Below are 18,109 nucleotides of genomic sequence, written 5' to 3' on the forward strand. Positions count from 1 at the left end.
TGGCATCCTTCATCTCCCCTCAACTTGTCATCCTTCTGGTTTTGACAATGTAACCGTTCATGTGGCCTGACTGTAAACTAGATAGACAATATGGAAAGGTTAACCTAAAAAATTTAAACAGTGAGAAGGCAAAAATTTAGTTAAGAATGGATGGTGTTCTCATTGTAGAAATAAGAAAAAAAAAAGTGTTTTAAGGTTTCAAAAGGGGATAAAAGGTTTTAAATAATCAGGGGAGGGGGGTCCACTTTTTGATTCATTGAACACTTCTGATTTTTTTTTTCTTCTGTTCTGGTGAGTTTTTGCGAACCAAAGGAGATCTGTATTTCCTGTGAGAAACACACAGTTATGCCTCTCTTAATTTAAATTCTTCTTTCCCCATTAATGTGTATTGAGGAGCAAGGAAAGTAAAAGGTAATAAGCTTTCAGGATTTGAAATTCTGCTGTCTCCAACACAGATGTAATATAAGCAGTAAATGCAGTTTTTACATCCTGTCAAGCCAGGAATTGATGTAGCTCAGACCAAAGGAATCCTACCAAGAAAACCAGAAAGCTGATTGCCGGGAAAGCTTTAAGTTGTGGACAGATCCCACTTACTCATAAGCAGCATTGGTACAACCCACTTTGGGTACTACTATCACGTCTGCGCACAGTTAGCAGAAATGGAGTAGATGCCTTCTTCTGCTGGCAATCACTCCTGCCTGAACAGAGAAGAGAAAACAAAAAGTAGAGCAGAGTGGAGCTCCCCTCCTCAAAGGTCCTTGGAAAGCCTTCAAGCAGTTCGGTAGCATGTGATTGATCCCTGGCAGCTTTAATAGACGTGAGACACAATGCAAAACCCATCCCATATTATCTGTGAGTAATGAGCAGTTAGTATTATAAAAATAGACATGTGAGTAATGAGCAGCTGTGCTATAAAAAGAGAAATCTAAGTTAATGTGGCAATATGTGCACACATGAGTTATGCGCATGTATACGTTACACAATTAGGAGATTAGGCCGACGCAGTAGCTGGCATATTTTTGGATTTTTAGAAGTGTTTTTGGCATCCTATTTCCCAACTGTAATTAAAATAGTCATTCAGATCTATTTCAGTAGATGTACATGTGCACTGAAAACTGAATAAAAAGTCATCATTAGCAAGTTGCTGTTTGAAGGCAATATGCCAAGTTAGGGAAATAGTATCAAGAGGAAGACCCAAGAATTCCATTTTGCCATCTTATCTAATAGGTTAGGTTTGTGAGGAAAACGTAGATGGCATGAGTGAAACTTTTTCTGAGTGAGTTCTGTCTAATAGCTGTAGCACAGTGGTGGAAACCTGCAGTGTACTGTGTTTTGTGCTGGAGCCTGAAGAATCTTTGTTTTTTGCATAGTGATTTTAGTAGAAACAAATATTTGAGGCATCAAAGGATGAGCACGCGCTATACAAAGCATCAGAAAGGATAAAGAGTAGTTGGACAACACGATTCAGGGAACATCACTATCCAGGGAAAGAACTGGCCACTGCGTGACCAAATAGCAGGAGCGAGGAAATGAGAGACAAAGCAGCATTTTGTGTAATTAGGGGCAGCCAGGAAGCCAGCGTGCTGTGAGCAGTGGGAAAGAGGACTGTAAGAATTTTGTCCAGCTGTAGATATCTAGTCATTCTGTCTGTCATGGCAACTGCAGATGATCTTTGGCAGTCCAAGGGAATATTATATCAGGGAGTTGCTCTGTGCCTGGTTGTGAAAAACTCTTCAGACTGATCTGCTTACCACCTTTCAAGGAAGATTCTTGCCAGCAGGTGGGCAAGCAGGTGACATTCTGTATCCCATGGATGGGATACCAGATAGGTTTGCAACAGCTAAGTAGTTTCTCCGATGTAAACAAGCAAGGACCTACGAAGGATAGTCCATACTAGCATCAATAGCTGGGTTTAGTTTCACAACTTTTAGAAGTCTTCTAACGGTGCCAAAGAAGCAGCACGGACAGAGTATGTTCTTAGATGCCACCCATGTTCTGCACATAAAACAACACAGAAAGTGGTTTTTTTTAAAAAAAATAATTCTGTAAGTGTTCTGCTAGCCAGATATGGTGTAGAAGACTTGGGTCTATGAAATACGTCTGTATTCTCTGGGGAAAAGAGACCGTATGGTTTAACTGGCCTCCAGCTCACTGGAGAGGAAGCAACCTTCTAGACTTGTTAGGCCAGATTTGTTTGGATGGTGTTAAATTATCAACTAAAGAAAACTGTAGAAAAACAAGGCATAAAGTTCACTTATTTAGCAGAGAATCAAGGTGTTAAGAATAAAATTAATCAAGGCAGCAAGGACTGAAAGAGTTCTTTAACTCCTACTGCCAATGTGATGAGGCTGGCTAATAAACAAGTGGCAATGGAATGGAATTACTAAATTATAAATTTAAATGCTGGTAAACTGGAATTTCTCAGATTAGAGAGGAGGATTCCTATGATTGGAATTAAAGGACAGGAGTAGGTTGGGAACAACATCGCATGGCAAAAGTTACATTTCCTCTTTGCCAAGCCATTAAATCAAGTTATCTTGCAGGCCAAAAGAGCTAGTAATACCTAAGGTAAACATTGCTGATGACTGCTGTAGACTGTCAAATCCAGCTGAAGACCTGGATGAAATACTAAGTAGCCTGCTGTATGTAAGGGAAGGAAAAAAACCTTTTTGGTGTGTGTGTGTGGAGCCTTCAATACAGTGCCATGTATTGGAGGTTTCATTCTGCCAGCATGAGAGGATCTTTGTGATCTGAATGCAAATCCTCATATTGCATATTATTATATTGTCTTAGGTCTATTCTCAGTAAATAAAGAGTTGAGGTGAGAATTGAGCTCAGAACTAAGCCCAGATGTTTTATAAATGGAAGTGATTGTGACTTGAATACATATTTTGCTGAAACAATAAAATCTGAAGTGGTCCGATATGTACTTCAGCCTAGGTATTCAAATAAATGGACCTTAGTGCCTAAGTAACACCTGAAGTACTCTATCTCGGTGCTTCCAGAAGAGGTAAATCTTCCTAAGATTAAAAAGATGTCACACTAACTCAGTTGAAAGAAAGGCTGTGGACAGAAATTGCATGTAATACTTGAGTTGTTTCTGTAAATGACTTGAAAACCACAAACCTATAGCTGAAAGAAAAAGCTATGCTGGTATAAAAAACAGGGGAAAAAGTACATTGCTTGCAGTAAAAAGGAGTTGAAAAGTCAAAAGTTTAGCAACAGTTGAGAAAAAGCAAAAGAAATTAGGAAGAAACCAGTGGCAGAGTTAGAAAGCCTAAGGTGGGTTTCCAGGTGCATTTGTAGCAAAAACATCTTGGCAATGATATGAGTCTGTCAGGGATGTGTGTGGTGGGTTGGTCAATAATAGAGAAAAAAAAAGAAAAGGGTTCAGTAGGAAAAAAACCCAAACAAATCAATATTTAATGCTTCATTGACACATAGAAATAATGCAATAATTTTCATAACAACACAAAGATGTTGTGAAAAAGCAATTAATAAAATACTTAGTTTGCAGAACAACTGGTCAAGATAGCTTGTGTTCAAGAATTCTGAAAGAACTTGCTAAGGAGCTTTAAAAGACATCTATGGTGAATTGTTCTCTAAGTGTTGGGATACTGAAGAGATTTTGAAGAACTGGAAGAAAGTTAATGTTGCATTAGTATTTAAGAAGGGGAAATGGAATGTGCTGGATGGCTGTGTTTAATTACACGTACTGATATACTCTTGCTGCCTTAATACCAGTCTGAGTAAAAATATCAGAATACTTGACATAGGACCAAGGAACTAGAGTAGATTTTATAATTACATGTCAGTCTAAATGGTTTAGTTGAAAAGACATGTTGCAGCGTCTTTTTTTTTAATGAGTTTACAAGTTTGAAAAAAAGTAGTAGTGTGGACGTAGGACATTCTGACTTCAGTCACATGCTTAAGGTGGTAACTCTTGATACACACTTTAGTGCCTGGGCTGGTACAAATCACTGTGTCACAGGTAGATTTACAATAAAAATATAGATAGGAATTGTTGTTAATTAACTCTGCCTGCAAGTTGCCTGTAAGTTCTACTGTACTATTTAACAGTTCTAGCAGTAAGTCAGAAGGCAACATAAAAACTGTACTGGTGATCTGCAGGTAACATAAAGATGAAGACAGGAGAAAAACAAGGCAGAATCCAACTGACCAGTGCTATAAAACCAGGTATCTCAGGGGCAAATAACGTAGATATGGAGGGTAGGAATACCTGTTCTGGAAGGAAACATGCCAGAGAGACTTGATGCCATAGTGGATGATCAACTAAGGATTTACTTGAGCCAGAATGACTGATGAGGTAGTTGCATGGGTAAACAAGCAGATGTCAGCAGGGAGCAGAATGGCCATTCCACATGCATGGCATTTGTGTGTGCTGACATCTGCCTTTCAGCAAGAACTCTGAAGAACCAGGGAAGGATCTAAGATTTTGAAGTGTATCACCTTATATAAGAAACTTTGGCAAAACTGTATTTTGTCATGTTGCTCCCCTTTTTGACCATTACCTGCAATCTATCTGGACAGAGTACAGAAAGATCATGGTTTAGAAGTGAGTCTGGTAGAGTTAGATAACGGTTGGACTTGATGATATCAAAAGATCTTTTCCAACCAAAATGATACTAGGATTGTAAGAGTGATGAAGTAAGCAAGGGACACAGGGACCAATCAACTAATGAGCAAAGAATAAAAGAGTTTAATAACAAGCAGCAGGAGATTACAGTGACATTTTCAAGCTGAAAGGTTAATAGCTTAAAGCTGTAAGTACTCATGAAGGAGAGAGATTATTTATTGAGCTGGAAGTGGGAGGTTTAGGAATAATTGAAAAATACTAGGATATGTAGTGGACAAAGAGCCTTCTTGCCTAGTCTGACTTCCTGACAGTCAGATCTATTAGTCTGTACATTAGTTTATTTTCTCAGAGAAGCAGCAAGAAATATGGAATTGCTATTTTGATATTAGATGGGGAAAAGCACCAGAAAATGCTCTGAAGGAAAGTCCTACTTTGGCAGGAAGATGGCTTGGCTGACCTGGAATCGATTTCCCATTGTGAGTTCTATAAGTATTTTCTGCCATTAACGTCTCTTCTGCAAAAAAACATCAAGATTCAGGAAAAAAGTCAGCCCTGAAGGTGTCTGAATGTCTTTTTTCTCTAAGATAGTGAAAGAAATGGAATTACTTTCTGAGCGCCGGAGGCTTGAGTTTACTATGTTCGATTACAGAAAAAGTGGTAGATTTGTGCTCTACTGTTAAAAGAGCCCGTATTTTTGCTGTGACAGTTGAATATTGTTACATTTACTGATTCCTCCTGATCATTTTATGTCCCTTGATGGCAGACTTAGTTTAAAGTCACAGATGTCCTTTCTCTCCATCTTTTATTTCTCTTCACTTAAAGCATTGTCTTTTGCTGATCAAGACAGAAATATCATGTAGTTGATAAGTGATGAGTTGATAAGTCTTTATTTTTTTTTAATGCTGAAATTCATGTCATACAAGAATTACATATGAGCACGTATGAGAGGATATGATGTGGGGAAGTATCTCTGGAGCTCCCAGTTTCAAAAGAAAGTGAAAAAGTTTCTTGCAATGACTATGTGCACTGGATTTTGCTAATAAAAAAATTCCAAAGGTGTTTATGTAATTGGGGCAGGGGGTAGGGTGATGAGGGGAATGCAAATCAGATATTTTGATTAAGTTTTAGTTTTTTCAGGCGGAATGTCTCCAGCAAAACTTCTGCTATGACTGTACTGTGTTTTGTGGGTCTCGTGATATTCAGGCTATTTCCAAAATACATGAGCAGCTTGGAGCATCTAAAGAGATGAGTGGGTGGAACAGACTTTAGAGAAAGCCCCGAGGGTAGTAAATACTGCAACTACAGCAGTGCTGAACAAAGATGGGGAGATACGGAACTGAGCAACATCTCAACAGACACAGAACTGGGAGGAACAGATTCAAGCTGTCAAAAGGTCTTGTTTCCTTTCCACAGCAGAATTTCTTTTAATACGATGAAGTAGATTTGTTTGCAACATATGTGATTGTTTTTTAGTATGGATTTTTCATAACGCTGGCCAAAGTTTGGCCAGCTAAGTGCCATGTAAGAATTCATATTATTTTGAGGATTTCACCTTCATCATCATGGCTAGGCTTCACGAGCGAAGATATGGGATGGAAAGATACAACATTTTACTCTTTGTGTGATGCACATTGTCAGATAATTAAAATGGAAATCATTTTAGCAGTTTAAAATCAGACCAGATATTGCTGAAAAATGAAAAGCAGGGACAAGTTTGAAAAAGTTGAGCATATGTTCAAGTTTTGGTGTTGTTTTATTGTTTTCTTTTTCTAGATCCTGCTGTGTGTTTTCATAATATTACTGTTGAAATTAGTTCTGCTGAGAATATCTTAGCTATTATCAAAGGCATGTGTATTCATGTTTGTCTCAACTGCAATTCATGGGAATAAGATTCCTGTCCCCTCTGACATGATTTTACTTTTTTATGTTGCTGAATTTGTAACCCACACAGGTGAGGTCTGAAAGCAATTAATTTTGTGTATCTCTGTCTTTGAACACCTTCTGAAAACAAATGTATTTGTTTTACTCAGCTTGTTCATGATTCTTAGGAAAGAAAAGACCAAGAATGGTCTTAAATAAAGATTACTGCGTGCTTAGTTTGGGACTTTGTGTATTTTCACATAGAATCATAGAATGGCCTAGGCTGGAAGGGACCTGAGAGATCATTTAATCCAACCTCCCTGTCATGCATGGGTTAAATAAATAAAAAAGCCATTGTTGGTGTGAATTGTTCCAAGGGGAAATCAGATGGTACTGGATATTTAATTGTCACAAGTACTACAATGGATGTTAATTCTGGTAAATTTGTTTTACTTTGAATAACAAAAATTTGAACCAGAAGAACTCTTTTATTCAAGCAGCTAATTTATTTAACTAGCTGTTCATACTGGTGAAGTAGAAAATAGTTTCTTTCTGTGGTGTTTTATATCTCCTGAGATTTTGGTCACTTCCAGCACAACCAAACTTTACACTGTGGCTTTGTTAGATCTGTGTTCATGCTTAACAATATGGGAGCATAGTTTTGTAAAGAACCATCAAACTCTTCCCGTTCTTTTTGTTTTGTTATAGTTGTTGTCTCCGGTTCTGGATCACATGAAGAAAATTCTTCGTCACCAAATCCACGCCAGAAGCAATCCGTGATAAAAAATAGGATGGTTTCATTGCATCAGCCTTCTAAATCAGGTACCACAAGTCCTTGTCCTTACATCCTCCTTATTTTTACTTGAGAATTTAGGTGCAAGATAAATATTGGTAGTCACAAAGACCCTTTGCCAGAAAGCTCTGTCACTGGATTTCTTACTGGAAATAGACCATTGACTCAATAAGGCCAGTGTAACCTTAAGGGAATCCCTTACTTTCTTATACAAAAATAAATAAAGTAGTGTATGTATATCACTCCCAATATATAGAATCACAGAATCATAGAATTGTCAGGGTTGGAAGGGACCTTAAATATCCAGTTCCAACCCCCCTGCCATGGGCAGGGACATCCTCCACTAGATATAAAATGTAAAGACAGAGAATAATCTAATGTCTATCAGCACAGTGAAATCCATGAGATCTGAGGTTGGGAGTTCTTGAAATAAAAGCTAATTAGTGGGACTGCTTTCCAGCAGCAATACAAGAAACTACCTTTCTTGATAATGAACGAAGGGTTTTTTCGAATGGATTTTTGTTTTTCTAGGCATTTTGAAAGCCCAGTGAGCTGGGCAAAATGCTTGTGAGATAGGTAGGACGAATTTGGTCTTATTGCGGTGCCAGGATAGAGGTAGCAAATACTATATAAATGCCTAAGAGAAATTAACCAGTTGTTATCAGTGGTGTGGAAACCTGGACATTGAAGTGACACCTTTCTGTTTAGTGAAATGATCACAGAATGGTTGAGGTTGGAAGAGACCTCTTCAGATCATCTAGTCCAGCCTCCCAGCTCAAGCAGAGTCAGGTAGAGCAGGTTTCCCACCACAATGTTGAATATCTCCGCAGATGGAGACAGCATAACTTCTCTGGGCAACACTATTCTCCAGTATTTGACCACTCTTACAGTAAGAAAGTGTTTTCATGTATTCGGATTCAATTTATTGGTTGAGGTTTTTTTGATTTATGCCCATTGCCTATGGTCCTGTCTGGCTTCCTCTTCACACCCTCTCATCAGGTGTTTGTACACATTGACAAAATCCCCCTGAGCCTTCTCTTCTACAAGCTGAACAGTCTCAGCCCTGTCAGCCTCTCCTCTTATGAATGATCCTCCAGTCCCTCAATCTTTCTGGGTCTATGATGGTCTTCCAGTAAGTCCGTATCTTTCTTGTATGTGGGAACCCAGAGGTGGGCACAGTATTCCAATGTGGTCTCACCAATGCTGAGTAGACAGGTAGGTTCACCTCTCTCGACCTGCTGGCAATGTTCTTCCTACTGCAGCCCAGAAGGCTGTTGCGTTCTTTGTCACAAGGGTGCATTGCTGCCTTACGCACAGCTTGTCGTTCACCAGGACCTCAAAGTCCTCCTTTCAGAGGTTCTTTCCAGCCCCTAGTGTGTACTGCTGCCAGGAGTTATTCCTCCTGAGGTGCAGGATTTGGCATTTCCTTCTGTGGGTCTTCAAGAACTTCCTATCAGCCCAATCTCCAGCCCCTCCAGGTTTTTCTGAATGGCAGCACAGCCCATCTGGTGTGCCAGCTGCTCCTCCCTGTTTTGTAACCTCAGTGAACTTGCTGGGGGTGCACTCTGCCCCCTTGTCCAGGTCATTGATGAAGATGCTAAACAACAAAGAAAGGCCTGTGAAAGTTAGAAAAGTCACATACGTTCCTCACAGGAGGTGGCAAGGTGACCTAGTCTGGCCAGGGAGGAGTTCCTCATACAGAGAGACCATTCTTTAAGGCGTGATTCTCATTTCTGACATGACCTGCACTGTCCAGGAGCTTTCTTCAATCTAAGCTTCTTCAGAGCATTTTTGTAACATCTTAAAATATGTCTTTGCTGGTTGTAGTAACATAGAGATATTTTCTCTCTATTTTACTTTTTTCCTTTTCATTTCTGTCATATTTTGCCTTTCTGCAGACCTGCTCTTGAAATTGTCCCAGTTCATTGGTGATAAGCAAAGCTGGATATGAAATATCCATAAGGTGGTAGATGGTGGTGTTGGAGGTTGCAGCTTTCAGTGCTCTCTTTCACTGTGACCACGTGAGCATACCCAGTTCTTTTGCTCTGTGATTTATGCTCAACAACAGCTTCTTGATAGATTTTTCTGTCACAACGCAACGCACATGATCCATTGCCAGAAAGCTGAGACCCCTTTTTTTTTTTTTTTAGCAGATGTCAACAACTTCCCTGATCATTTCAGACTCTTCTTCCAGGCATTCAGTTCCTTCCAGGCCTTGGACTGTGGCACATGGGCTTTATACAGCCCAGAGTCCTTGGGAATTAGGTGCTTCTGAGGGAGATCTTATCTGAGCTGCAAACTGCTTTGTTATGTGAGGCAGGTAGCAAAGATTAAGTCTGCATTGTTACAGCCCTTGCTACTGCAAGCAGGCACACTGTTGAAATTTAATGAAATGATCTTGTCCTGAATAGTAGTTTCAAGGGAAAGAAAAGGAATTTTTTCCTTCCTGAGCTCTCTCTTTGCTCTCTTGCAGTGTCATGCTGTTGTGAAAGAAATTGCTTTCTGGGTTTTACGACCAACTAGATTTTTACCTGATAAAAATTTTACTCCTACTGACTGTGAGTCCCTGGGTACCGAGTTAACTTGTCAAACTTTAATAAATTTGAAACAGCGCAGCAGATCTGGATTGGGACTCTGCTTTGTCTCACACAGCCACGGAGTTTATGAGCTATTGAGATCCCTAAAGCTGTTTTACACCCGTAGACCTTTGCTGAGCTGTGTGGGTTTGCTGAGGTGGTCTAAGAAGCTTTTCAGGTGAGAGGCAGTAACCTCCCGCAGTGAGCTGGCCAGGAGGGGCTGGGAGGCACGCAGAAGAACGGAGGAGATGTTCAGGTGGGAGTTCACAGCCTGTCCCAGGCCAGAGTGATGTGCAACTCCGTGATGTCTGTGTTTCTCTTAGCCCTGCACACTGGGTGGTGTTTTATAAAAATGTAGCTACAATTAACTTTAAAAATTAGGAAAACTTGTCTATTTTGGCTGTTGCACTCGAAAGACACTTCCATTTCTTCTTTTCCTGAAAGTTAAAGTATAGATAATGTTTTGGAGGCTCCTTTTATTCCTGCCCCACCTGTGTTGCCTGTGCAACCACCTATCCTTGTTTTATACCTCTGACCTTTTTTCTGTTCTTTATACCTGTCTTTTCTTCCTCCCTAGGAATAGGGCTACCAAAGGGACAACATTGTGTGATTCATGTTTGCAAGGACCAAATCCCCTCTGAACATCAGGAACCCAAATAGGAATATTTAGTCTCTTATTATTTCTCACATGGCCTGGGGATACTCCAGTTATTACTGTAATATTATTATTACTACTGAAAATAAATATTGTGCAAGTTAATATCAGCTTGCCATATCTGTTCAGCCGCACTCTGTGTGGGAGAGCTTTGTGCAGCTAACATCCCTTCAGGGAGTTCATTAGATTGATGAGAGAACAGCGAATTACTTCTTGTCTGGTTTATGATATGCTGATTATGAAAAATTCTGGCCAGGACTCTGTAGTTTGTTAAGAGAGTGTTGTTGTCCATCCTTCTGGAGGAAAGCAAAACTCTTAAAGAAAATAAAAATAAAAAATATGTAAATCTTGCGTTGTGCAGATTTGCGTTGCGTTGAGACCCTGTCAAGCTTTTTGTATTTCTGAAAGAGGGTTGACCTTAAAGTTTCATTTGTTCCTCTGCCAAAATGCTAAATCTGTAGAGTTTCAGTATCCTTTCTGCACTAGGTATTATTCTTATTCAGGATTTTGTGTATGTGTGGACTAGACCTCCCACCGATGTAAATTCAGTGTTGATACCAGTGGGAAGATGCTGATTTACACCTACCAAAAATTTGCAAGGTTGTTTTTCACTCTGGCGTGTTCCTTCACCTGCCCTGTGAGAGACTCTGCTGTTATTGCACAAGACAAACTTTCTTTTTTGTCCCTTCAACTCTTCCATTCCTTGGGAAAGATAAACCCCATGCCCTGTACCCCAGCTCACTCATGTTCCCACATCACCCCTGTCCCTTGAGCTTGGGAAGGCCTCAGCGAAACCTTTGTTTCCTCATAACAGAAATCTCCTGTGTCATCGGCTCAAGCTGTTCATGGATGACGTCCACAGACAGTTTTGGAAAACCAGACTGGGTGTTATCTTCAGTTGGTGCCCTGATGTCTCAGGAGAGGGAGCAGCTGCTTCTGGAAAACAGTTCCTCCCGTGGAGATGTTGAAGGTAGGCCATTACATTTCCCCTCAAATGCACATCTGCTTTCTCTCAGCCCTGGTAGCAGCTGTGGAGCCGGTGGGCTGAGGTCTCGGGTACATGTCACCAAAAATCCTGCCATGTGCTTGTTCTGGTGGGCAGCGCCTACATGGATTGTTGGTGCCCAAGAGTCACTGAGAGCCATATAATGCATGTGTACTGCCCAGGTAGTGTATGTAAGTACCCAGTAAACAGCCAGCCCCTTTATATTCTCATTTTGTATCTCCCCATTTTAACATAAGCTGCTTTTGTTTACAGAGACAAGATTTTTCTTAGGAAACACAAACCTTTACAAGACAGCGCTGGCTCCACATACCTGCTGTCTGGCTTGCAAAGCTTGGCTTTTGTTTTGCTGGACATATCTTCACTCTGCTTTGTTTGGTTTCTCTTCATTTCTTCTATAATGTCTTTACTTATTTCCCTCATTTTTACTTTATTCTCTTTACTTCCCATAATTTTGGGGGATTTGTGTATAGTTCTCTCCTTTCCTCTCATGATTCATTTCCTCAAATTCCTCATCTATTTTCTTCTTATTATCACTCTTCCATCCACGCCGTGTGTCTCCTCTGTTTTCTTTTTTCTTTTTTTTTTTTTTCCTCACAGGGGACATTTTCCTTCTGAACGCCAGTAGGCTCCCAGATAGATGTGAGTTCAGCCTGCATAGCCCTATCCTGCCTGGGAGCTTGGACTCTTGCTTGCTGGAACTGGCCGTATGTTCACAGGATGCTCTTCCTCTCCTCCAGAGGTTCACAGCTGAAATCACATACGTGGAGACAAACAGAAGTGTAATAATTTCCCTGAGATCTGGCCATGAGGAGGATGCTGGGTAAGACAATCAATTTACAGCTATTTAGACTTTGAATTGCAGGGTAAGGTGGAGTCCTTCCAGGCCACTGTTTATCAGTGTCCTCCTTTCTTGAGATCGTTGCTGCTGAAAATGAAGGTAGAACTGTCGGGACTGAAGGGTGCCGCTCCCTGACAGCATGTTTGTAACAGATCCAGGTTTTGTGTGCCCCCTTTAGAAAGAACAAACTCGTGTAGGACTTGCTCTTCTTCCTTCACATTTGGAAGGGTCAGGATTGGTTGACTCTCTCACTGATGCTAAAACTAACTTTATGATGCACCCGTTCCAAAACCTGCCTTGGCAACGTGACTGACATCTCTAAGTATTCAAGGGGTCCTATCATTGTTATAAGGGTCACATTTCTCATTTCGAGGTAGGATTAACTTCACCTCTTTTGTAGTTTCCTCCTTCTGTGTGCTAAGCTCAGAAGCATCCTCTTTTGCTTCTCTTGTAGAGTTCAGGGAGAAGCGAAACAGAGGCTAGAGGTGAGAAGAGGTGAAGACAAAAAAAGAAAGTGCAGCAGCCCTGGATTTTGTCCTGTATTCACTTCTCTTTGATCTTCCCAGTGTTTTTACTTTTTCATTCCTGCATGTAGCAGAATGCAGTTAAGGAGGAGAGATGGGGAAAGGGAATGAATCACAGCAGGAAAAGAAGGAGAAAAGTCTGCATCATCCAATGTTGCCATTTTTCATGTGCTTGTTTTTCCTTTGGTGCAATCTGCCTTGTAAGAACCTGGGACGCACAACAGAGATTTTTATTTCCATCACCTGACTGACTCCTGTGGAGAACTTAAGCAACAGATCCCAGTTCTTGTTTTCTTTGAATTCTTTGGCACTCCCCAGGCTGCCATGGAGATCTGTAGCCAAGACTCCTGGTCAGCCAAAGATAGCAGAGTTTGACTAAAAAAAAAGGTATTTATTTTCTTTCAGATCCCTCTCTCACTCTCTCCTGCTTTTAGCTGTTGCTCACTTTCTTCCTGACTACTCATTCCCCTTCCGCTTGCCAATTTCGCAAGGAATCTGTTGCATTTTCTGGGATCAGTTTCCAATGTCCTTTTTTAGCTGTAACTGCCCTTGCTGTACTATTTGACAAGCCTCTGCAACTGCAGCTGCATCTCCGTTCCCCTACAGAAACTCATAAAATACCCTTTTGATATACTGAGCCGGCTGGACCAGCCTTTGATCACGATCACTGCAGCACCTCTGGAATAGATTATAGATGTTGTGGAACAACTTATTTGAGCAAAGCAAAATAATTCTACATGAAGTCAAGATTATCACCTCCCTAAATGTGAAGGCATTTAGATTTATTAGATTGGAATTAGCTTTACTGGAAGTTGGCATAGACACTGGTATTACTTTTTTCTTAGTGAGTAGCACTGGTAAGCTCAGAAGGTTTACTATTAAGGCTTTAAAGATGGAACATGACTAAGTCCTGTTTAAAATCAAGAGAGAAAGGAGATACAGAAAAGAGACAAAACAATGTTAGGAATCACGTTATGTTAAATACCCTTTCTTTTCCCCCTCATTACAGGGAAACTCCTGAAAAATCTTAGCATACAGGCAGGACAAAATTTGTTTCTAACACAGTGATTGAGTTTTCTTACTAGGCAGGTAGTTTGAAATGAACATTCTCTCCATGATTAAGATTTTAACATTACTGGTTGTTAAGAAGAGACTATCCTGATAGGTTTCCACTTTCCAGCACCTTTCCACAGGGAGTGGGAGTTCTACAAGCTTTTCTGTGTTAAACAAATACTGTTACACAATTTAGAGCAGAGCAAGAAAGACAGTGAGCAAATGACCTTGAGATAGATACCTATGTGTATTACGTAGTTTAACCATTGACAGTTACTACCAAGGCATTGTCTTGAGATCAGAGTAGAAACTTAGACGTAGGAAAAAAAAAGGTGACAGTTTTTCAGATAATCAGGCATTCCAGAAAATCCTCCTTCAGTTCTTTTTGCCACCCCTCAATTCCAGGATCAAGCTATACTTCATCATAAATTCCATCTGCACCAGTCCACTTTGGTGAACTGTCTTCTTTCTGGACCTAGAAGACTTCTTCTGATGGTATTCCCTCCTTCAGGAGCCATCAGCTACACAGTTCCCAAAAGTTTAGATATGTCATGCATGAGAGAAACTTGCAGTCCTGTTCACCTCAGTAACTACTAGATTTATCATTAAATTGGTGGTATTGAAGCTGCCACTCATTTTTTTACACATATACCACAGTGCAAGAACAAAGAAGCAGGTGGGCCTTCACACCACGTCCTCTGAGCCACTAGGACAAAGTCACAGCATTTATTGTTATATACCACACCGATTGGGTGAGAGTATTCTGAGTTACTACTGTTAGAGGGAGGACCACTGGGAGAGCAAGGTGTTTGAGGTTCTATGTATTTATAAATAATATATAAAATTATATTTCTTACTGCCCCCGTAGAGCTCAAACATCAACACCCTGTAGCTTTGCTTGCAAGTCCTTTCTTCTTGTGGCAATTGGCTCAGAAAGCTGTCTTCACTTTCCCAGGGCTACAGTTTTGATGCTTGTTCAGGTCACATCTAATGTCTTTTTTACTATTTTACTTATCCCACCGTTTCCCTCTTTACCACACAGACCCAGAAGCAGTCACAGCTGAAAATGCTTCTGAGACCTGTGTGGTTTTGCTTTGAAGGGTTTCACATGCTTGTGTGTGTTGTTGACCACAATTATTTCAGTGTTGTCAGCCAAAACTGTCTCAGTAAGGAGCTAGTTGCTTTCAGCAACAAGTACTCACGCTTCAGTGAAAATAAAAAAGGATCACTTGGAGTGGGGATACTCTTTTCCCTTTCTGTGGCCAGTGAGACAAATTGATTTTGTTCTATTTTCTTTCTGTGAAATACAAGGCACTGGCTGTCTGGTTGGTCAGAAAAGCAAAGAAGTTCACAGCCTTGTGCACACATGGGTCTTCAGTTAGCCAACTTCACAAAGCAATTATTGCTTAGGTTTTTTGTGTCTTCTCTCTTTTTTGGGGGTGGTGGTGGTGCTAAAACACCTTGCCAGCTTCTGAGACACTTGTAGTAGAAACTTACCATCTTTGACACTTCTGTTCTACTAATGATGTTGTCGTCCACAGAAGTTATTTATTGTACATGGAGACATTGCGGTATAGCTAATCTGAACATCTAGAAACATCTACGGTTGTTTGAGTTTCATAAATTAGGCGTCCACCTACATAAGTCTTTGAAAGGGAGTAGTCTGGTAAGCGTCCCCAGAAAATGCCTAATTCATACTGACAACAGTGAGCACAGTCATTTCAATTAGAAAAAAAATGCGGCTAGTAAGGGAAGGACAGTCCAGCTCCTGTATAAGACTGTGATTTTCGAACACCAGTCTGGGAGTATGATTTACTGCCCCTTGTGCTTCTCTTGAAATTGCACCCGAAAATACACTGGGGCAAGTAAGAACCTTCAACTGGTGGGTGAAGGTGGGAGGGGAGGGCATGTATTCTGCTCTCTCGCCTGTTTCTTTTTAAGAGCTGGGTGTTTGCAAAGACTTGGAGGCAACAGCTTCCTGTATGTAGAAAAGTAATGTAAAACTTCTAATCTGCATGTTCACTGACTGAGCTTAGAAGCATTTTGCATACATATCTTTGTGCAATAAGCCATGTGTTGACTGCCCTTAATTCAGTTTCCTGTTCAGTCTTACTGAATTTTTCACTCTTAATGGCAAAATTGTTGTTCTTAATATTAAAAGTCTTTCTTAAAATTAATGATCTTTGTTGGATATGGAAAGGCATGGTGTAGAAAGGATTGGCAAGGAGGAGGAGCTGGAAACGTTTTCTCTGAAGAGGAGGTTGAGAGGCTGATGAAAATAAAAAGTTGTAAACACAATCAGAGGTTGAAATTATAGGTTTGTGGTGTGAATCTTGAGTTCTCTCGCCTTAAGCATCAGGTTGCTAGCAACTCTAGACTTTCTATCCATGCAAATTTTTCAAAATGAGGTCAGACTCCGATAGCCCTTCCACACACAGAGATCAATTTTAACGTCTCTCTTTAGAAGAAGAGTAATATTACCTCATTACTTGAGATCTGGTTTGACAGAAAATCAATAGTAAAGGTATTGTCAAGCTTGGCTTATCTGGAAGCCTGCTGCAATGATCCATCTTCTGCTTAGCTCAACAATGGGCTTCATTCCTGATTCCATTAAGAAAATTAATTTGGCTCTGCCTAGGCCCTACTTGAGTAGGGGGACCGAGCAGTGAAGGTATAATTATCTACAGCATTAGAAATCTGACTGCAGTTGAATCTTGGAGGCGAGGCTTTCTCTGAAGGGGAATACCTTGATGATGATGAGAGTCCATATGCAGAAGTATTCTGGTGATGCAAAGCTACTTGTCATTTTTGTGGTCTCTGGATGCTCGCCAGCGTTTGCTGTGGTGTTATAAATGGAATCAGTACTAGAGATATTTCAGTGCAGAACTAGAGTGCTTCACAGGACCTTAGGGCTCTGACTCCAAAGACCTGTCAGTTCACACAAGTAGTGGTTTAAGATAGTGGCCTTGCTCTTCTACTAGATGCCACAGTTCTCTCAGCAGAAATGACAGAATGGAGAGTGCATCTTTCTCAGTTGTGACGTTTCAGTGGTTGTTTTATTGACTGAGATCACCAGTGATTTTCGCTTAGTTTGATATACCAGGCTATATATGGCAAGTTCCAAAGTGTCTGGCTCATAAACCATGTAAGATTAAGGTGCAGCAGCTGAAGTAGTCGTCGTTTTCAGCTGTGGGGCAGTAATCTCTTTGGTTGCTACTAGTAAATATAATTCTCACTGTGAATCAGAGACTGTGTACTACAGGTTCTGGTACGCAGGGGTGCGGTGACATAGACAATCCCCATTCGGTCCCCACGTGTTGCCTGATCTAGTTGAGAGGCGTCCCTGCCCACGAGAGGGAGGTTGGATTAAATTGTCTCTGAGGTCCCTTCCAGCCTAGGCCATTCTATGATTCCATGATACTGGGATGTCACAGCCACAGGGTAGGCTGCAACTTGGTGGAGGTACTAGAACTATGTCTTGGTGCTTGGAATGCTTAGTAGGTAAATTCAAAAGATTTAAAGACTGTCCTTACCTTCAGTGGCTCACTGAACCAATTTGATTAAGGCCCATTGATTTTTGTGAGGATGCAATGGAATGATGAACAAAGCTGTGTCATGTGGCAGAAGTGATTCAGTTCCAGGTCAGCCTCATGCATTGTGCCACAGTGTGGCAGGGCGATAAATTTATACTTGTATTTATAACATATATTTATAAGTGCTGGACATTCCTGAAGCTGCATGGTCATACAAAATGAAAGTAAAGTAGTAATTCTCCTTTGTTGGGTGATAGAGATAGTGCAGTTGTGGTCCAGGACTGGACATTTCTCAAGCTGAATTAAATTATACTGAACTACTGAATATAATATGATAGGATGGGAAACTGGAGAAATAGATTCATCTTGATAAGAGGAACTCAACTTCAGATGAGTTTAGGGTTACCATGGATGTTTATGTGTGCATCCAATGGTGAAAGTAGAAGATAAGGGGATGGATGCCATAGAAGGAGTAGTAAGAAATTCTCACCAGAAAAAGTATATAGTTGATTTGTGGAGGGAAAACAAGTTAGGTAACTAATCAGTGGCAAGCAAAACTGAAGAGTGTGATAAAAAATTGAACTTGCTTTGTTTTTTTTTTACAAGCTGCAAATTAGACGGTCTGTGATTTTTATATTGTGTCCAGTAGAGGTTTATTTGCTGTCTAGGTGTTG

The 18,109-nt window shown here is 40.5% G+C and overlaps 1 protein-coding gene across 1 annotated transcript in view; it reads left to right on the top strand.

The window, feature by feature from the left end:
- Positions 1-4,223: 4,223 nt before the first annotated feature.
- Positions 4,224-18,109, top strand: part of LOC104270109 (ALK tyrosine kinase receptor-like) — a gene marked incomplete at its 3' end in the record, with an annotated part of 32,504 nt that continues 18,618 nt past the window's right edge. The window contains exons 1-4 of the mRNA XM_009864373.1: positions 4,224-4,230; positions 7,166-7,279; positions 11,296-11,451; positions 12,085-12,307. Coding sequence (XP_009862675.1) covers positions 4,224-4,230; positions 7,166-7,279; positions 11,296-11,451; positions 12,085-12,307 — 500 coding nt within the window. The remainder of the gene's footprint in view (positions 4,231-7,165; positions 7,280-11,295; positions 11,452-12,084; positions 12,308-18,109) is intronic.

This window comes from Apaloderma vittatum, unplaced genomic scaffold (genome assembly GCF_000703405.1).
Source record: "Apaloderma vittatum isolate BGI_N311 unplaced genomic scaffold, ASM70340v1 scaffold1292, whole genome shotgun sequence".
Taxonomy (NCBI): Eukaryota; Metazoa; Chordata; class Aves; order Trogoniformes; family Trogonidae; genus Apaloderma; species Apaloderma vittatum.